The sequence below is a fragment of the Salvelinus alpinus genome, chromosome 16 (assembly GCF_045679555.1).
Source record: "Salvelinus alpinus chromosome 16, SLU_Salpinus.1, whole genome shotgun sequence".
Classification (NCBI taxonomy): domain Eukaryota; kingdom Metazoa; phylum Chordata; class Actinopteri; order Salmoniformes; family Salmonidae; genus Salvelinus; species Salvelinus alpinus.
In genome coordinates, this window is record NC_092101.1 from 34,469,490 (window position 1) to 34,491,549 (window position 22,060).

Genomic DNA, 22,060 nt, shown 5'->3' on the forward strand with positions numbered 1-22,060 from the left:
GTTTTCTGTTCTGAGGCTCAGTAGTAGGGCTCCCGAGTGGCGCAGCGGTCTAAGGCACTGCATCTCAGTGCTAAAGGCGTCACTACAGACCGTAGTTCGATTCCAAGCTGTATCACAACCGGCCATGATTGGGAGTCCCATAGGGTGGCACACAATTGTCCCAGCGTCGTCCGGGGGTAGGCCGTCATTGTAAATAAGAATTTGTTCTTAACTGACTTGCCTAGTTAAATAAAGAGGTCAGTTTGTGGGATCACACTGAACATGTGGTCTTCCCTTTTGCATGAACATAGGTTATTAAGGTCATACGTAAGCCCTTATTTTGCTGTTGATCGGTTGGTAGATCTGGTTGGAGTCCTACATTGTCAGAGATTTGTTTTGTTCAGGAATGTGCCTAGCCTAGGTCCCCCTTCCTTACAGATGGTGCTATGGTAGCTTAGCCCTCTCATCTGATATCAGCTGTGTGGTTTGGCTGGAAGGAGAGACAATCTTTTCAACTGATTCCCATCCAGCCTGATTGATCTAGTCTGTTTGTATCTGGGATATCACCACAGTAGTCAACATCTCGATTGCGTCCCAAATGGCACCCTATTCCCTATATAGTGCACTACTCAATAGCAGTGCACTATATAGGGAAAAGGGTGCGATTTGAGACGCAGGCCTATCTCTCCAGTGTTAGTCACACTACAGATATCCAAGAAATTTTGGACGAAGATGTAACTGTCTCCACATCAATGCTGTTGACTGCTTCTGAGCGACCCTTAATTATTCTATAGTATGTGTTATAATGTGTTATTCGTTTAAATCATGTGTCAAATAGGGACTCCGTTTTTATGGACTGAATCCATAAAAGTTAAAAAATGACTCATCACAAATGAAAAGGTCTGATTCCATAACTCTGTGATTCCATAAATTACATTATTACATTATTTCGGACTCAAATGTCATCCTTGGGTCATGTGGGAGTACGATTCCATCTTATGATCTTCATTGTATCTGAGAAACAGTATCTAATGGCAATTTAATGCCCTGGCAATTTAGTTGAATGTCAATAATCATGAATAGCACGCAACTGCTAGGCTATACAGTCAAATCGTGTGGACTTTCGTCTCGTGATAAATGGTCCAGCGTTTCAGAGCTTACATCTGTTTTCCCAATTAGTTTAATCCTGATCCCCTGAATTATAGGGCACGTGTATTTACCCTCATCAATTGCATAGAAAACATCCAGATTGAAGTTATTCTTTACTCTACACTTTTTTTTCTTCCTAGAATAACAGGCTAGATAAATAGCCAGTTATATAGTGGTTTGTTGAAAGAACCAGAGCATCTAAGATTCCAGAGGTGTCGTGATGTAACCTCATTCCCTGAGGTCCAAGGATTGTTGCCCGCATCAGCCTGGAGAATGTGCTTGTTTAAAAATGCCATTCCTCTAACCGGGTATTTCTTCGTGCCCTATCGTTTTTCCTCTCAGTGTCTTAAGCTGTATACAGTATTGTTGCGTCCTAAGCGTCCTAAATTGGACCCTTTTCCCTATATAGTGCATTACTTTTGACCCATAGGGCTCTGGGCAAAAGTAGTGCACTGTATAGGGAATAGGGTGCCATTTGGGACTCAGCGCTTCTCTGCTCCGACCCAGGAGGTGTACATGCTCTGTATGAGGCCCTGCTCTTACCTCTCTGTCCTGGACTGCCTGCCTGGCCACCCAGATATCTCTGATGGTTGTATAACATGAAGAAGTATTCTGTTCTGTTCTGTTCACCTCTCCTCCCCTCTGTCAGCCCACCCAGCCTCTCCTCTGGCTTCATTCCCTGGTTCATTTATCAAAGTGACAAAGTCCACCAGGTTTACAACACTACCTTGGTCTCTCTGCTGAGGTGATGATGCAGGGTGGAATTTATGTGTTGAGAGCCTCTTTATAACAGGACTTTTATCTTCTACTCAGATGCTGTGTTTTTCTCCTCATCTCTCCTCAGAAAAGATCATAGATAATATTCTGACAGCAACAAAGAGCTATGGTCTGGGAGATGAGCTGGACAGGTATGTCACACCTCAAGCACCATAACAGGTCTATTACAACAACAGGGATGACTAGGGGAGTTTAAAAGGGGTTATGCCAGGACATTCTGAAAACTCTGGAGCTGTCTCAGAAAAGCTGTTGTCTGGTCCCAGATCTGTTTGTGCTGTCTTGCCAACTCCTATGGTCATTGGCATGCCAAAACAACCATTGGATTTGAGTTGGCTAGAAAGCACAAACAGATCCGGGACCAGGCTAGAAATATGTTTTTCCAATCCAGGACACTTTGCTGAGTAATTTTACTTCCAACATAAAGATTAATGAATTATAATCACACAGGCAGCAGGCAGCCGTTTTGGTAGTTTTATAATTTCACTTCTGGCCAGCATTCTGTCTTTTTAGGTCTTGGTTCTTTCCACAGCCACTAGAATCTGCAGACCTGATTTCATCAACTAAGGAAATTGATCATGTGTTTATTTTTCCACATGGAATGTAGAACTCAGACTAAACATAGGTCACATTCTCTAAAACGTAAGACCCAATAGCGAAAGCTCAACTACATATCATATCAGAATCAAATTAATCACTGTTCCGTACTTGGCATGTTCTCACTTCACAAACCTCATAGAACTTGTGTTTGTGCTGTTTTTTTCCTGCTCTTCTAGTCAGAGTTGTAAGAAGTGCATCATCATGGGAAATGGTGGTATTCTGGCCAACAAGTCTATGGGTGTGAAGATTGACGAGTACGATGTGATTGCAAGGTCAGTTAAGGCACATTAACACTAGGATTCTTAAATAATCTTTCCTAGATTCCTTCCATCCTCTCTCCTCACCTCCTTATCAAAAGCTCTAGAAGAAAACATCCAAAGTTCCTTCCTTCCGATATGTTTTGAGAAGGAGGCAAAGAGAGAGGATGTGAGGAATTGAGGAAAGACAAATTGAGAAAGAGCCCAGGTTCTGTGATTGTGAGAACCCTGTGTTTATCGATTCCTAATCCCAGTCCACCTGTGTGTGTTGCAGGTTGAACGAGGCTCCAGTGTCTGGCTATGAAAAGGATGTGGGCTCCAAGACCACCATGCGTATCACCTACCCAGAGGGAGCCATCCAGAAGACTGAACGCTACGAACAGGACTCCCTCTTCGTCCTCTCTGCCTTCAAAGCTCTCGACTTCAAATGGCTGCGGTCCATAATCTTTAAGGAGAGGCTGGTAAGGAAAATGAACCCTTTTTCACACTACTGAGTTGAGCCGAACCAAGCCAAGCCAGGCTTGTAAGTATTAACCCAGCAAACAGGCAACGTTCATATAATGTTAAATAACGTTCTAATTGAGTCCTAAAGTATAGAGAAGACATTATAGCCACCGGATGGGAACATCCCTGGAGAGCTCTCTCAGTGTTTGGGAAACTTGCCATTTTAACCATCACAGAGCGCCCCTACTAATGTTCTGGAAATGCAATGTTTGGTTAACCAGGCTAACCAGTAGAGGGCAGTGGGAAGTTACTGTAGACTTCAGAGAGAATCTCTGGGCTAACTTTACCAAGCCATATGCACCTGTTTGTCCTGTGTAAACTATGGTGTCGCACTGTGCCCAGGAAATATCACGGTTAAGAAATGGCAAGAGAGAAAAACATGGCATCAGATCAGATCCTGTGTGACGATAAGTGGAAGACATTTACTCATCTTTACCACACTGTTTAATTCAATTGGATAATACTAGATAATGGTAGGCTTATATTCTCACTTTGGAACTCAGAACTTGTTGTGACTGGAGAATTAATGTGTCATTATACCATACTGAATTGTTTGAGGAATATGTATGCTGTGTGGAGGAATGGTCACATTGGAAGACAAGTGCCAGCGTGCTGCATGTTATCAGTCTGTGAGACAATCACCAATTGAGCATAGTGTGAGCCAGTACTATAGACTAACAGAGTGGATGTCTTTTTATTCAGGCTTAGCTTATAACTTAAGACCATTGAGGATTTCTGTCACGCCCTGACCGTAGAGAGCTTTTTATGTCTCTATTTTGGTTTGGTCAGGGTGTGATTTGGGTGGGCATTCTATGTTCATTTTCTATGTTTTGTATTTCTTTGTGTTTGGCTGGGTGTGGTTCTCAATCAGAGGCAGCTGTCTATCGTTGTCTCTGATTGAGAACCATACTTAGGCATCTTTTTCCCACCTGTGTTTTGTGGGTAGTTGTTTTGTGTCTGCACCAGACAGAACTGTTTCGTGTTGTTCCATTTTTTTTATTTTGTCTCAGTGTTCAGTTTAAATAAATAATCACGCTGCGCTTTCCTTCTCATTCCGACGACGAACGTTACAGAACTACCCACCACAAGCGGACCAAGCAGCGTGGTATGGAGGAGCAGAGGGTTCAGGACTCCTGGACATGGGAGGAGATATTGGACGGACAGGGACCCTGGAGACAGGCTGGGGAATATCGGCGCCCGAAAGAAGAACTGGTGGCAGCTAAAGCTGAGAGGCGGCGATATGAGGCAAGGCAGCGCAGCAGGCACGAGAGGCAACCCCAAACATTTTTTGTGGGTGGCACACGGGGAGATTGGCGGAGTCAGGCGATAGACCTGAGCCAACTCCCCGTGCTTACCGGAAGCAGCGTGGTACTGGTCAGGCACCGTGTTATGCGGTAAAGCGCACGGTGTCTCCAGTGCGCGCTCATAGCCCGGAGCGCTATATGCCAGCCCCCCGCAAGTGCCATGCAAGAGTGGGCATCCAGCCAGGGCGGATTGTGCCAGCTCAGCACGCTTGGTCTTCGGTGCGCCGTTTCGGCCCAGGGTATCCTGCGCCGGCTCTGCGTACTGTGTCTCCGGGGCGCTGGGAAGGTTTAGTTCGTCCTATGCCTGCGCTCCGCCCGTGCCGGGCTAAAGTGGGCATTGAGCCAAATGGAGAGGTGCAAGTGGTAAGCACCAGATCTCCAGTGCTCCCCCACAGCCCGGTCCTTCCGGTGCCTCCTCTACGCACCAGGCCTCCTGTAGTTCTCCCCAGCCTGGTGGGCCCTGTGGCAGCTCCACGCACCAGGCTGTCTCTGCGTCTCCTCCCTCCAGCGACGCCCTCCAGTCCGGACCCTCCAGCGACGCCCTCCAGTCCGGAGCCTCCAGTGTCGCCCTCCAGTCCGGAGCTCCCAACAAGGGTCCCCAGTCCGGGGCCCGCTACAAGGGTGCCCAGTCCGGGGCCCGCTACGAAGGTCCCCAGTCCGGGGCCCGCTACGAGGGTCCCTGCTCTAGAGGCGCCACCCAAGTGGGCCAAGCCAGAGGTGGAGCGGGGTCTACGTCCCACACCAGAGCCGCCACCGTGGAGAAATGCCCACCCAGACCCTCCCCTATAGGTTCAGGTTTTGCGTCCGGAGTCCGCACCTTTGGGGGGGGGGGGGGGGGTACTGTCACGCCCTGACCATAGAGAGCTTTTTATGTCTCTATTTTGGTTTGGTCAGGGTGTGATTTGGGTGAGCATTCTATGTCAATTTTCTATGTTTTGTATTTCTTTGTGTTTGGCTGGGTGTGGTTCTCAATCAGAGCCAGCTGTCTATCGTTATCTCTGATTGAGAGTCAGACTTAGGCAGCTTTTTCCCCACCTGTGTTTTGTGGGTAGTTGTTTTCTGTTTTGTGTCTGCACCAGACAGAACTGTTTCGTGTTGTTCTATTTTATTATTTTGTCTCAGTGTTCAGTTTAAATAAATAATCATGAACACTTACCACGCTGCACTTTGGTCTGATCCTTCTCATTCCGACGAAGAACGTTGCAATTTCCTCCTCAACATGATTCTATGGACCACAGTAAGCACATTACTTTAGTTGCACAGTCCTTTCTTGACTATAGTGGCCTCAACAAAAAGACAACTCTGAGTAATTTGGGGTAAGAAAGGCAGTCCCTTTCTTTTGTGCTACAGGTAGTGTAGAGTTCCTCTCTCAGGTGAGGGACAGACATTTAATGATGTAGTTCATTGGCAAGTCTCTAAGAGTGAATGACTCCTTATCTCTTTAAGGAGAGTCTCTCTCTTTCTCTGTCTCTTATCTGACAATAGTAACGAAGGTGCTTTGTTGCATACATCTGGGCTCCATTTTTAAAGCCCAGTATCTTATGGTGCATAGCAGAGGCTGCTGCCGTTACAGCAGTACGTTTACCTCAAGGACAGTGTATGCACTGTAACTCTACTCCCCCTGCTCTGCTAAAAGTGAGAAACTAGAAACATTATTATAGTTGTTTTGTTGTTGTATTATTATCTATCCTGATGCCTAGTCACTTTACCCTGCTTTCATGTACATACAGTATCTCCCTCAAATACCTTGTACCTCTGCACATTGATCTAGTACTCCCTATATATAGCACCATTCTTGTGTATTTTATTTAATTCCTTGTGTTACTTATTTTATTATTATTTCTAAACTGCATCGTTGGAAAGGGCTTGTAAGCAAGCATTTCACAGTAAAGTCTACACCAGTTGTATTTGATACATGACAATTAAAAGTTGATTAGATTTTGGGGATTTTGTTGACATACGTGACCAGTTTAAATTTAGCTCTAGAGAATTTGCTTTTTGTTTTCACACACAGTAATTTAGTATTGGATAGTGCTGCTCAGTATACTCAGGTTATGACAGCTTTGAGGGGATGTTTATCAGGATTAGGAGAGGCTTTCTTAGGGAACATGGCCACTGAAAGAAGCTCAATCCCCTGGCTAGCTAATATACCTGAATATCCCTGAGCTGTGCTCACTAAGGAAACAGAGCTTTTACCTCTGGTCTCCTCAAGTCTACATGCATTATGGTTCACACTTGCTGTTAAGAGAGAGAAAGAGAGAGGAGGGGGGTAGAGAGAAGAAGGAGAGAGAGGGGGAGAAAAAGAGAGAAATACTTGTGTGGGAAGTACAGTGCATTTGGAAAGTATTCCGACCCCTTGACTTTATCCACATTTTGTTACATTACAGCTTTATTCAAAAATGTATTTAAAAAATGTTTTTCCTCATCAATCTCATAATGACAAAGCGAAACAGGTTTTTCGAAATGATTGCAATTTTATTAAAAATAGAAAACAGAAATACCTTATTTTCATAAGTATTCAGACCCTTTGCTATGAGACTCGAAATTGAGCTCAGGTGCATCCTGTTTCCATTGAGATGTTTCTACAACTTGATTGGAGTCCACCTGTGGTAAATTCAATTGATTGGACATTGTTTGGAAAGGCACACACCAGTGTATATTAGGTCCCACAGTTGACAGTGCATGTTAGAGCAAAAACAAAGCCATGAGGTCGAAGGAATTGTCCGTAGGGCTCCGAGACAGGATTGTGTTGAGGCACAGATCTGGGGGAAAGGTACCAAAACATTTCTGCAGCATTGAAGGTCCCCACAAACACAGTGGCCTCCATCATTCTTAAATGGAAGAAGTTTGAAACTCCTAAGACTCTTCCTAGAGCTGGCTGCCGGGCCAAACTGAGCTATCGGGGGAGAAGGGCCTTGGTCAGGGAGGTGACCAAGAACCCGATGGTCACTCTGACTGAACTCCAGAGTTCCTCTCTGGAGATGGGAGATTCTTCCAGAAGGACAACCATCTCTGTAGCATTCTACCAATCAGGCCATTATGGTAGAGTGGCCAGACAGAAGCCACTCCTCAGTAAAAGGCACATGACAGCTCGCTTGGAGTTTGCTAAAGGGAACCTAAAGGACTCAGACAAAAGACCAGAGAAACAAGATTCTCTGGTCTAATGAAACCAAGATTGAACTCTTTGGCCTGAATGACAAGCCTCACATCTGGAGGAAACCTGGCACCATCCCTACGGTGAAGCATGGTGGTGGCAGCATCATGTTGTGGGGATGTTTTTCAGGGACTGGGAGACTAGTCAGGATCGAGGGAAAGATGAATGGAACAAAGTACAGAGATCCTTGATGAAAACCTGCTCCAGAGTGCTCAGGACCTCAGACTGGGGTGAAGGTTCACCTTCCAACAGGACAACAACCCTAAGCACACAGCCAAGACAATGCAGGAGTGGCTTTGGGACAAGTCTCTGAATGTCGTTGAGTGGCCCAGCCAGAAAACTCCCCAAATACAAGTGTGCGTCATACCTAAGAAAACTCTAGGCTGTAATCGCTGCCAAAGGTCCTTCAACAAAGCACTGAGTAAAGGGTCTGAATAATTATGTAAATGTAATATTTCCTTTTTTATATATACATTTGCAAACATTTCTAAAAACCTGTTTTTGCTTTGTCATTATGGGGTATTGTGTGTAGATTGATGAGGGGAAAAAACAATATAATCCATTTTAGAATAAGGCTGTAACATATCAAAATGTGGAAAAAGTCAAGGGGTCTGAATATTTTCAGAAATCTCCACAGGATAGTCTGCCCTACTGTCATTCATTCAAGTTTCTGCAAGCCTACCACACATGAGCAGCTTGCCCCAAGCAAGCTTCATTAGACTGTTGGAGCAAGCTATGCTTTCAGAATGTCTGATGGGAGGACAGACTGATGGAAGAGTACAATGAGGACAATGGGAGGACAGATGACCTATGAGTTGATATTGTTATTGTGGAATTTCTCTCTCTCTTTAAACCCTGCTTGTAAATTAATATGAATGTGATAATAACCATACATTTGAATCCATAGGTTCCCTCTAATTTAAATCTTTATTACAGACCAGTGAAGGTCAGAGCAGCGTTCTAAGGTTGGGCTCTGACATGGTTTTAAGGTTAATGTTAGAGGGCTGGGACTGATATGGTTTTGGTCTCTGAGAAGAAAAATGTCTATCTCTGGTTACAGTCACTGTGGTCATTCCTTCATGGTTGAATGGGAATAGAGCACATAGAACATGTTGTTAAACTCAGCAAACCTCATTCTCCCTAACTTCCTCTCTTCATTCTCCATTCTTTAGAGAAGGATGGGTCAGATTCAAATGGTATAGTATTGTATCTGAAAGTAGGCATAAATAAAATGAACATAATGGGGAATGAAGTACGCTTTTCACTCATGTGTATAGGGTCTCCACAGACAGACTCCCTCCTGTCCCTGCTCTGATCACTTCGAACAGGAGGGGGGTCCGAGAGTATAGGGTTCAGAGGGCTGTGGGCTGGCAGACTATGGGATTCAGGGGTCTGATGCACATCAGAGAGCAACAGTAGCTCTGTGAGAGGAGACCTGGGCTCACCTGGTCTGCCCAGTGCAGGCAGGCAGGCAGGCAGGCAGGCAGGCAGAGGCAGGCAGGCAGGCAGGCAGGCAGGCAGGCAGGCAGGCAGACAGACAGACAGACAGACAGACAGACAGACAGACAGACAGACAGACGAATAAGACTATCACTGTGGTGGTCCTGTGCTCTGAGTCCGTGTCTGGATCACTTTTCACCCAGTGACAGCCAGGTGGGTGGGTGGGAGGGGGCAGACAGACACTCTGGAGTCAGCTAGTCATGACAGTCATACTGCGAATCCTCTACTCTTTCTCTACACTTTAAATGGCCTTGCGTCTCAAGAAAACACTTCACTTATGTATGCGCACATAAAGCCTTTCTTTTTTATTAATTTTGATTTCACCTTTATTTAACTAGATAAGTCACATAAGAACAAATTCTTATTTACAATGACAGCCTACCAAGAGGCAAAAGGCCTCCTGCTCCTCCTGAGGCAAAAGGCCTCCTGGGATTAAAAATGTAGGACAAAACACACATCACGACAAGAGAGACACCACAACACTACATAAAGAGAGATCTAGGACAACAACACAGCATTGCAGCAAAACATGACAACACAGTATGGTAGCAACACAACATAACAACAACACAGTAGCGACACAACATGGCAGCAGCACAACATGGTAGTAGCACAAACATGGTACAGACATTGTTAAGCACAGACAACACAAAAGGCAAAAAGGTAGAGCCAACAATACATTACGTGAAGCAGCCACAACTGTCAGTACGAGTGTCCAAGATTAAGTCTTTGAATGAAGAGATGGAGATAAAACTGTCCAGTTTGAGTGTTTTTTGCAGTTCGTTCCAGTCGCTAGCTGCAGCGAACTGAAAAGAGGAGCGACCCAGGGATGTGTGTGCTTTGGGGACCTTTAACAGAATGTGACTGGCAGAATGGGTGTTGTATGTGTAGGATGAGGGCTGCTGTAGGTATCTCAGATAGGGGGGAGTGAGGCCTAAGAGGGTTTTATAAATAAGCATCAACCAGTCTGTCTTGCGACGGGTATACAGAGATGGACAGTTTACAGAGGAGTATAGTGCAGTGATGTGTCCTATAATGAGCATTGGTGGCAAATCTAGCCACTCGAGAGCACCCTTACCTGCCGATCTATAAATTACATCTCCCTATTCTAGCGTGGGTAGGATGGTCATCTGAATCATGGTTAGTTTGGCAGTTGGGGTGAAAGAGGAGAGATTACGATAGAGGAAACCAAGTCTAGATAAAACTTTAGCCTGCAGCTTTGATATGTGCTGAGAGAAGGACATTGTACCGTCTAGCCATACTCCCAAGTACTTGTATGAGGTAACATAATATAATAACAATAGATTTGCTTGTCATGTATGGAGCTGTAGTAAAGTCTTTCAATTAATCTTATTAGGACAAAGTAACATAGCCCTGGATATTACTGTATACAATAGTTTAACACTGTATGTCATGTACCCAGTATAATCACAGAGTTTATAAACCCTGAGGCGCAACATCGCCAGAAACAGACCAAGCAGACCAGGCCAGAGTTTGAGAAGCAAATGAAAGAAGTGAAAAATTCTTCTTTAGTTAGTTAATTTTCTATAAATCTAAGTGCACAACCTAGATGCAAGTCAATGTCTTAAGGAGTTGAACATGTTATTACTCCAACCTCACGAAAGTGACAAACTGACACGTTTTCATTTTCGTCAAAACAACTTTATATTGCAGGAGTGGCTTTAATTTGACGGGACCGTTAGTCAACGTCGCCATGACATCGCCTACAAACATTATTGGGGATTTCTACAGTTTCATCCTATCTCCATGCTGTACTGTCTTTGGTATAATGTGTGATTTAGTAATCTGAGGATATGGAGTAAATGTGTAATGCTTGACACTAGGGCTTCTACCACTACACAGTCAAAATAGACAAACAATGTTGTATTAAAGATTCAGTGAATCCCTAGAAATTCATTATGAGACCATCCTCATTCATAAGCTTTTAGGAGGGAGCTCAAGTTGCGACTCACACTACTGCTAGGCTGCAATTACCAGACTAGTAGACACACACACACAATTGTCAGTGGTTCTGAATGAGGGAGAGTGTTGGCTGGCAGTAGCCTGATTGTACATAGATAACAGTAGTGTAGACAGAGGCAGTGACTGAGTGGTTGCATTGTACTATGAAGAGCACCAATTACTCTCATGGCCTACTCATAGAAGGGTACAACTCTAGCCTCAGTGTTCTCCAGGGTCAAAGGGCGCCTCATTTAATACAATGTGCGCATCCCACATGACACCCTATGTCCTTTATTCTGCACTACTTTTGACAAGAGCCCTATATAGGGAATAGGGTGTCATTTGGGACGCAACCTGCGCTAATATGCAAAGTATTCTTTTGAACCAAGGGGGAATTTATCACAGCAGTGTGGTTGGTACAGTTTCACTGAATACTGCTGTGACTGTATGCATATGAGGTGTCTAGCTATTTGATCCTCCCTTCCCTCCTCTGTACAGATGGGTTACAGACCTGGGTTCAAATAGAACTGGTTTTCTTTTATATACTTTGGAGTGTTTGATTTTGCCTGGCCTGGAATGCCAGATGGTCAAGGAGGGTTTGCACTTTTGGGAGTATTCCATTGTTTCCATTTCAGCCAGAGCAAGCTCAATCAAGTGCTTAGAAAGTATTTAAAAGAAAATGAACCCTGTTTGAACCCAGATAGGTCTGCTGGGTTTCCCATCCCACTGGTCGTGTCTCTCTGAGTGAGTATGGGTTGAGAGGAGAGGAGGTGTTGGGTTGCCTTCTAAGTTAGACAACAAAATGGTTCCCGTTACACAGGATTACCAGCTGGCCTTTCAGTTAGAAGCTTAGAGCTAGAGCTGGAGCAGAGTGATGATGCTACGCTAACATTTTACACCAGTGGCAGCTGGTGGAGGGAGGATGGGCTCTTTATAATGGCTGGAATGGAAAGGTACCAAACATGGATTTTGTGATTTAAAGTGACATACCAGCGCTGTGTTGTTTTTAACTGCAGCAAGACCAACATACCTGACTACTGTGTTGTGTGGTAGCACATCTCAGTCCCAGGCCAGGTATCCCAGTAACTGGTCCTGCACAGCCCGTCAGGAATGCTCCTTGAGCCTTAGCTAATTACCCTAATGGATAGAGTTATATTGATACAGCAGGGTCTTTTTGCTTTTCATCTGTGTTTTTAATGCCCCTGGCCTATCCCTCTCCTCTCGGTACCTCTCGTCAGGGTAATGCTTTCTTCATTTCTTTTATTAACAATTTATTAACAACAAAAAGGACATGACATGAAAAATACAGAGTATTATAAACATAATATAAAACCAAATAATGATATCAGACACACCAAAAACAAGCTAATTTTTTTAATTAAAATAAATAATAGATAGTATGGGTTGCTACACTACTGCTACACTACATTAACAACTGACTTCAGATACATTTCACTTTTATTTATTTATTTTTTACTTTATTTATAGATTTTCAAATATGAGAACAAAAACAGTACAACCTCAACCCCTAAATCTCACATCCCTCCTTCCCTCCCACCCACCCACCCACCCACCCTTCCCTCCAATCCACCCTCCCTCCAATCCACCCTTCCTCCCACCCTCCAATCCACCCACCCCCTCCCTCCAATCCACCCACCCCAGCCTCCAATCCACCCTCCCTCCAATCCACTCACCCACCAACCAAGGCATCATACAAAGATATACTATTAAAGTAAATTAAATAGGACAGAAACAAACAGAAAAACAGTCAAATAAACAAAAACAATGGAAAAAGTTCAAGAACAATTATTATCAGCACAAATGGCCACTAAAACAGACATGACTGCTTACCAAAATATGCAAGTTACACTAAGTAAAAGACAGGCTCTCCACATATTGTATTAATGGGGACCAGGTTAAGTCTAACTTTTGTCGGGACCCAAGCACAGTGTACCTAACCTTCTCCAGAGGCAGAGATGACATTACTTCCTTAACCCACTGCATAAAGGAAGGCAGCGTTGCAGACTTCCAGTGAAAGAGGACTTAGCGGCGAGCTAGCAGTGAGGCAAATGCGATGCGTGGTAGAATTCTGGTCTAGGAAAAGTACCCCAAAAATGGTATTGAACAGGTTGGGGCTAACAGTTGTATTACACATATGTGAGAATGCATCAAAACTGGGGTCCCAGAAGCCACTCAAAGATTGGCATGATCAAAACATTTTTTTTTTTGATTTTATTTCACCTTTATTTAACCAGGTAGGCTTGTTGAGAACAAGTTCTCATTTACAACTGCGACCTGGCCAAGATAAAGCGCAACAGTTCAACACATACAACAACACAGAGTTACACATGGAATAAACAAACATACAGTCAATAATACAGTAGAAAAAATGAGTGCAAATGAGGTAAGATAAGGGAGGTAAGTGGCGAAGTAGGCCATGGTGGCGAAGTAATTACAATATAGCAATTAAACACTGGAATGGTAGATGTGCAGAAGATGAATGTGCAAGTAGAGATACTGGGGTGCAAAGTATGGGGATGAGGTAGTTGGATGGGCTGTTTACAGATGGGCTATGTACAGGTGCATTGATCTGTGAGCTGCTCTGACAGCTGGTGCTTAAAGCTAGTGAGGGAGATAAGAGTCTCCAGCTTCAGAGATTTTTGCAGTTCGTTCCAGTCATTGGCAGCAGAGAACTGGAAGGAACGGCTGACTGATGGGCTATGGGCTATGTACAGGTGCAGCTATCTGGATTTGGGTGAAGGAGAAATGGGGGAGGCTTGGGCAAATTGCTGTGGGGAGTGCAGGGCAGTTGACCGGGATAGGGGTAGCCAGGTGGAAAGCATGGCTAGCCGTAAAAAAATGCTTTTTGAAATTCTCAATTATAGGGGATTTATCAGTGGTGACAGTGTTTCCTAGCCTCAGTGCAGTGGGCAGCTGGAAGGAGGTGCTCTTATTCTCCATGGACTTCACAGTGTCCCAGAATTTTTTTGAGTTTGTGCTACAGGATGAACATTTCTGCTTGAAAAAGCTAGCCTTAGCTTTCCTAACTGCCTGTGTATATTGGTTCCTAACTTCCCTGAAAAGTTGCATATCACGGTGGCTATTCCATGCTAATGCAGAACGCCACAGGATGTTTTTGAGCTGGTCAAGGGCAGTCAGGTCTGGAGAGAACCAAGGGCTATATCTGTTCCTGGTTCTACATTTTTTGAAAGGGGCATGCTTATTTAAGATGGTGAGGAAGGCACTTTTAAAGACTGACCAGGCATCCTCTACTGACGGGATGAGGTCAGTGTCCTTCCAGGATACCCGGGCCAGGTCGATTAGAAAGGCCTGCTCGCTGAAGTGTTTTAGGGAGCGTTTAAGTGATGAGGGGTGGTCGTTTGACCGCAGACCCGTTATGGATGCAGGCAATGAGGCAGTGATCGCTGAGATCTTGGTTGAAAACAGCAGAGGTATATTTGGAGGGCAAGTTGGTTAGGATGATATCTATGAGTGTGCCCGTGTTTATGGATTTGGGGTTGTACCTGGTGGGTTCATTGATAATTTGTGAGAGATTGAGGGCATCAAGCTTAGATTGTAGGATGGCCGGGGTGTTAAGCATGTCCCAGTTTAGGTCACCTAGCAGCACGAGCTCTGAAGATAGATGGGGGGCAATCAGTTTACATATGGTGTCCAGGGCACAGCTGGGGGCAGAGGGTGGTCTATAGCAAGCGGCAACGGTGAGAGACTTGTTTCTGGAGAGGTGGATTTTTAAAAGTAGAAGCTTGAATTGTTTGGGTACAGACCTGGATAGTAAGACAGAACTCTGCAGGCTATCTCTGCAGTAGATTGCAACACCGCCCCCTTTGGCAGTTCTATCTTGTCGGAAACTGTTGTAGATCAGGATGGAAATTTCCCAAGCCAGGATTCAGACAGGAGACAGGAGACAGGAGCCAGGATTCAGACACGGCTAGGACATCCGGGTTGGCAGAGTGTGCTAGGGCAGTGAATAATACAAACTTAGGGAGGAGGCTTCTAATGTTAACATGCATGAAACCAAGGCTTTTACGGTTACAGAAGTCAACAAATGATAGCGCCTGGGGAGTGGGAGTGGAGCCTGGCACTGCAGGGCCTGGATTAACCTCCACATCACCAGAGGAACAGAGGAGGAGGATACGGGTCGTCTAGTACGTTCAGAACAGAGAGTAAAAGGAGCAGATTTCTGGGCACGGTAGAATAGGTTCAAGGCATAATGTACAGACAAAGGTATTGTAGGATGTGAATACAGTGAGGGTAAACCTGTGCATAGAGTGACGATGAAAGAGATATTGTCTCTAGAAATATAATTTTACTCAGGTGATGTCACCGCATGTGTGGTAGATGGAACTAAAGTGTTAAATAAGGCGTATTGAGCAGGGCTAGAGGCTCTACAGTGAAATAAGGCAATAATTACTAACCAAAACAGCAATGGACAAGGCATATTGACGTTAGCGAGAGGCATGCGTAGCCGAGTGATCATAGGAGTCCAGTGAGTGTGTAACGATCGTTGTTGGAAGGATTGGACCAAGGTGCAGTGTGGAAGGCGTTCATCATGTTTATTAATGTGAACCAGCAACAAAACAATAAAGAGTAACAAAACGAACGTGCAGCTTTGTAGTGCAAAAAGGCTACAATACAAAAACAAGATCCCACACACAACAGGTGGAAAAAGGCTGCCTAAATATGATACCCAATCAGAGACAATGATAGACAGCTGCCTCTGATTGGGAACCATACTAGGCCAACCTAGAAACAAAAAACTAGAATCCCCACCCTAGTTACACCCTGACCTAACCAAATAGTGAAATAAAAGGATCTCTAAGGTCAGGGCGTGACAGAGTGGCTTCAGGCTGCTAGTGTGCCAGGGCTAGCAAGCTAACAGAAGTGCCTTGGAGGGACGTCTTGATGGATGAAAAGTCTGTTGTGGCCCCCTCGTGCTATTAAGGATCAGACAATTGCTCCTGTAGCAGATTATAAATTATTGGAGCCATCCCCCTACAAGTTAATGGCTTGGTTAGTATTTCTTCAATCGGGCTGGCTATGGGACAGGTAAGTGGGCTTCCCAACCATTTTGACAAAGAACTTTGTAGCTGGAGGTGCCTCCAATATTGATTCTGTAGCAGCTTACATTTCTCAGTAATTTGGGCAAAGCTTAAGAATTGTTTAGAATGCTCATCAAATAGAACCAACAGAATAGAACCAACAGATAAATTGTATGGCATTGAAGCTCATCTTGAGGTGTCCAAAGAAGGGCCAGAGGTATACAGAATGGTGTTGTCTGCGTAGAGGTGGATCAGAGAATCACCAGCAGTGAGAGCGATATGTAACTGGAAAGAGTTGATATGAGACCATTTGTTAAAACGCAGGCATAAGAAGTGTCACGTAAAGTTTTTATCCAATTCACAAAGTTTTCCCCAAAGCCAAATCGTGTAAGAGATTCAAAAAGGTAGCCCCATTCCACACAGTCAAAGGCCTTGGCAACATCTAATGACAAAGCAATTGTTGGAGCGCTTGAGTCCTGAACAGTACACTGTATGTTGATCAGCCTTCTAAGGTTATCTGAGCTATAACGGTGGGGGATAAAGCCAGTCTGATCCAGGTTGATGATACTACCAATGAGCTTAGACAATCTGTTTGAAAGCACCTTTGCTAAGATCTTTTCAACATTATTAATAACAGAAATAGGCCAATATCCACTCGGATCAAGTGGATCTTTCCCTTTTTTGTGGATAAGAGATATAATTGCTGTATGCATGGAAGAGGGTAAAGATCCAACTTTATATGCATCATTCCAGAACTCTATCAAAATTGGAGTAATAATTGTCTCAAACTTTTTATAAAAGTCAGAAGGGAGGCCATCTAACCCAGGAGACTTGTTAGAAGGCGTATTATTGATAACATGAGAGATCTCTTCAACCTTAAGCGGTGCATCTAAATCATCTCTATCGTTATCTGAGAGTTGTGGTAAATTCAGGTCTGCAAAAAAGCTATCAAACTTTTGTTTGTCCAGTACGCTCTGTGGTGTATAAAGGGTGTTGTAGAAGCCTTTAAACTCCTCATTTATCTGCTTTGAAGAGGTAGAAATTGCAAAATTTTGCAACCGTATGCCAGCTATATGGTTCCTACTGTTTTGCTGCTTTAGTCTGTAAGTCAGCAAGCGGCCAGGTTTTTCATCCATCTCCCAATAAGATTGATTAATGTGGAACAGTGAATTATCAAGCTTTTTTATGATATAATCTATTAAGCTTATATTTAGTAGCAATTATCTTGTTTAACATAGTTCTGTCTCTGTTTTTGGAGTATGAAGTGTCAAGCAGCTTAAGCTCACATTGTAGTTCGGTGGAGTGTAGATTGGCAGTCCTTTTCTTGAATGAAGCATAAGATATAATCCTCCCCCTCAAACCGAGATAGTACTTTCCTATCTCTTGTTAGTTTGCTCAAAAAGAGATATCTAATCACTAATCATTTTGATGAATATACTATATTTTAACAGAGACCTGTTCAAGCACCATATGCAGCTCCTAGGAGTCTGCGAAAACTGGGAAAGGCATATGAACACAGGAGCATGGTCCTAAATGACTATATTACCTATAGTCGAACTGAGAGAGATATCCACTAGCAACTGTGAGATTAGGAAGTAATCAATCCTAGTGTAAACATTGTGGGTGGGAGAAAGAATAGTCCCTCCCATCTAGGTGTATTGATCACGAAATATATTTTAAGCCTAAATCCCTAGCTGGTAGTCTTATTGCAGCTGCTGATTTACTCTCCAGACTATTTCTAGGCTGAGACCTGTCAAGATCCTTGTCTAGAATCTGGTTAAAATCACCCACCAATAATATTGGGATGTCACCCAGTTCTAAGAGAGTTTGAGAACCATATTGGGCCTGTTTGCATTAGGTGCATATATATTCCAGAGAACAACTGAACGACCATCTGAATCAGTTAGCAGTTAGTTTCAGTAAAGTTAATGGCTTTATGTATGAGAATAGATACTCCCCTGCATTGGCCTGTACCCGAGCTAGAGAAAGCCTTTCCCACCGAAGAGCATTTGAGTTTTTCTGATTCCTTTTTATTCAGATGTGTCTCCTGGACAAAAGCTATGTCCAACTTAGAAGACTTGAGATATGCTAACGTTTTTCTTTTTCTTGATTATATGGTTAAGCCTTTAAGGTTCCAGTTAGCTAATTTTAATTCAGCTATGTTGGTCATTGAGTTATAAAGAAGTCATAATAAGCGAATGTATAATAACCTATACAGTATAGAAGTATTACAGTGGTGTAGATCTCCATGGCAATAAAGAAAAACAAACCTAAGAAAAAACATAAAAACGTACGTGTGTAGAACTAAGTAGACTCCCAGCCAAACCTAAGGCGCTGGGGAGAAACAACACATAGATGGGATTGATGAACTTGACAGTCACCCAAACTGTAATACCCTTTTGGGACATAGTTAGTATTTTATTTACAAAAATTCAAGGCTCTGTCACACACAAGGCTATAGTGCTTTGTCGCCGCTTACTGGCAAACTATAGTAATATATTGAATTGACACTTCATGTTCAAATAGAGCCAATCAGAGGAAATGTGAAAAAGGAAAAATAATTTTAATCTGAAGGCCCTTAAAAAATTAAAACAAATTTCCCCACGCAGAATGAACTCGATCCCCCTCGATTTTAGATCAGTTTTTACCTGTTTGAATGCCATCCTCCAGTCGTCAACTCGTTTAGAATAGTCTGGGAAGAACATAATTGTAGATCCCTGCCATGTCACCTGTCTCTTCTCTCTCGCTGCTCTGAGAATTTCATCCTTCAACTGATAACGTAGCAATGATGGGCAGCGAACGGCGTCCCTCTTTCAGCTCTCTTCTGGGCGGGCCTGTGGGGACTCTATGTGCCCTCTGAATCTCAAGTGGCCTCTCAAATTGGCATTCCAACATATTCAGGATTTCCCTCCGTAAGAACTGTATCATGTCTTTGTTTTCTGCCATGTTCTGTTATCCAAATTATCAACCAGGTCTTGTAACTTTTGCAATTTTTGCAATTCCTTCTGGATTCTACCCAACCTTTCATTGTGACGGCGCCAAACTCCAATGTTGCGACACGGTCCTCTGCTTCGCTAACGCGGGTGGTCAGTGTATCGATTTTCCCTTCTATTTCCTTCATCGTGGTCTTGATTTCTGACGTGTCTTGTTCAATATTTTGGGTGGACAAACTAATTTCTCTGATTTCGGAGGTAAGAAAGGTCAGGGTGGGCTCGCAAGTTGCAGTGTCTGGCGTAGCTGGCCTACCAAATTTCTATCAGCATGTTAAATGTGCAACCAGAGGGAGAAAAACTCTGGACCACCTTTACTCCACCACCTTTATTCCACACACTGGCCCGTAGGCAGCATGCATTTTCTTGCTAAGCTTGGACGGTTGTGTCTGCAGGGAATCCTTTGCGAGCTGTGATTTGCGGCTATCCCGGTTAGACATTTGTTCTTTTTGCCTGTAACAAAATTTGCCTTTGACTTGTATGAGTATAACTATGCCCCAAAATGGGTAAATATCATTGCCAAAACCAATTTACTGTTGTGTTCGATGGAGCTCCTCAACTACACAGCCATCCTCCCCAAGAGCACACGTGACCTCTTCCAGAGTAATGCTTTCACTGGGGCTGTTTGAACCTTGGTGGGCGGCAGGTGGCCTAGCGGTTAGAGCGTTGGGCCTGTAGAAAGATTGCCAGTTCAAAACCTTGAACCGACGAGGTGAAAAATCTGTCGTTCCAGCCTTGAGCAACCGCATATTACAGCCCCTTGCACCTCTATTATTCAGAGGGGTTGGGTTACAAGAGAAAGTCAAGTTTCGGTTGGACTTTGTGTGCAATGATAAAATACATGTATGTCTTCATTTTTATCCGTTTAGTCATATTTTCCATTGTCTTATTTTGCATTCAAATCCCCCACTCCTAACTCATGTTTTTTAAAATCTAATTTAAAGTACATGACCAAAAGTATGTAGAAACCTGCTCGTCAAACATCTCATTCCAAAATCATATGGAGTTGGTCCCCCCTTTGCTGCTACAACAGCCTCCACTCTTCTGGGAAGGCTTTCCACTAGATGTTGCTTCCATTCAGCCACAAGAGCATTAGTAAGGTCGGGCACTGATGTTCGGCGATTAGGCCTGGCTCGCAGTCGGCGTTCCAATTCATCCCAAAGGTGTTAGATGGGGTTGAGGTCAGGGCTCTGTGCAGGCCAGTCAAGTTCTTCAACACCGATCTTGACAAACCATTTCTGTATTGACCTTGCTTTGTGCACGGGGGCATTGTCATGCTGAAACAGGAAAGGGCCTTCCCCAAACTTTTCCCACAAAATTGGAAGCACAGAATCGTCTAGAATGTCATTGTATGCTGTAGCGTTAAGATTTCCTTTCACTGGAACTAAGGGGCCTAGCACAAACAATGAAAAACAGCCCCAGACCATTATTCCTCCTCCACCAAACTTTAGACTTGGCACCATGCATTGGGGCAGGTAGTGTTCTCCTGGCATCCGCCAAACCCAGATTGGTCCGTCAGACTGCCAGGTGGTGAAGCGTGATTCATCACTCCAGAGAACACGTTTCCACTGCTCCAGAGTCCAATGGCAGCGAGGTTTACACCACTCCAGCCGACGCTTGGCATTGCTCATGGTGATCTTAGGTTTGTGTGCTGGTGCTCGGCCATGGAAACCCATTTCATGAAGCTCCCTACGAACAGTTCTTGTGCTGACGTTGCTTCCAGAGGCAGTTTGGTAGTGAGTGTTGCAACTGAGGACAGACTATTTTTATGCGCTTCAGCACTCGGTAGTCCTGTTCTGCAAGCTTGTGTGGTCTTCTCATGAAAACGTTTGTAGGGTACAAACAATTTGGGCTAGGAACTATGACCCCACCCCGAGACTCTTACAAACACAAACGTGTTCTCCGTTTTGTTCATGAGACTCGTCTCGTTTTTTGGATCCCCCCCCCCCAAAGACTTAGACTCTTAGGGGTAGGGGAATTACTAGCCACATGTCAGAGAGTGAGATGGTCCTTTTGTGCTTCGTTTGGTTTCCATCTGGTTCTGATATCGGTAATTTCCTCACACTTTATCACTTCTTTATTACCAGGGAAACCACAGACGGATGCTGCGTCCCAAATGGCACCGCATTCCCTATTTAGGGCACTACTTTTGACCAGGGCTCTCGTCAAAAGCATTGGAGTTCTGACACTTCTCTTCTTAATTCTAGAATCTCTACCACAGAAATGGGAAAAATAAAGTAAGGGTTAGGTTCGTGCCAGCAGAGGCCAATTAGCCATGGTATTTATTTGTGGTTGGAGGCTTGACATGACTCATGGAATGGGATGGGTTTTGTCAAAAGGAATCAAAGAAAATATTATTCCTATTGGATAAACAGACGTTCAGCTGGCTTTTATCTACTCCAGAACATTCTCCCTTTGAAGGAAAAACCAAAACAATGCTTCTGTAGCTGTGGCTTCATGGAGATGACGTTACTTCTGTGTTGGGTTAGATTGCCAAGTTAGTTATCTTAGCGTGCGGTACCTAGGCCTACATGGAAGGGCAACAAATCTCTCTTTTGGACAAAATAAAAAACAGATGATAAACGGCCTGTGCTGTGAGGTGTTCTTTACTTGTCTTTTATAAACCCCTAGCCCGTAAAAGGAACCCCACGTGGCCCGTAAAAGTCACAGGGCTCCCTGAACTGGTCTGGGATTCTCTGCAACTCCTCTATGAAGTATACAGTATCTGCTTGGTGCAGGAGAGTGACCTCACAGAAAAAAAGCCCTGATTTCCTGTACGTCCTCCCACCCCAGTAGGCTAGGCTATGAGCTGGAACTAGGTGGCCTC

The 22,060-nt window shown here is 44.1% G+C and overlaps 1 protein-coding gene across 8 annotated transcripts in view; it reads left to right on the plus strand.

Annotated features, from left to right (window-relative positions):
- The window catches only part of st3gal3a (ST3 beta-galactoside alpha-2,3-sialyltransferase 3a), an 80,658-nt gene that overhangs the window by 39,807 nt on the left and 18,791 nt on the right, over positions 1 to 22,060 (plus strand). For 6 of the 8 annotated variants that reach the window (XM_071346020.1, XM_071346019.1, XM_071346013.1 and 3 more), the window contains 3 exons: positions 1,973 to 2,036; positions 2,679 to 2,774; positions 3,034 to 3,220. In XM_071346020.1, the coding sequence (XP_071202121.1) occupies positions 1,973 to 2,036; positions 2,679 to 2,774; positions 3,034 to 3,220 (347 nt within the window). Of the gene's footprint in view, positions 1 to 1,972; positions 2,037 to 2,678; positions 2,775 to 3,033; positions 3,221 to 4,336; positions 5,091 to 5,129; positions 5,722 to 22,060 lie in introns of those variants that run through there. The other 2 variants (XM_071346018.1, XM_071346017.1) reach the window with 2 other exon arrangements.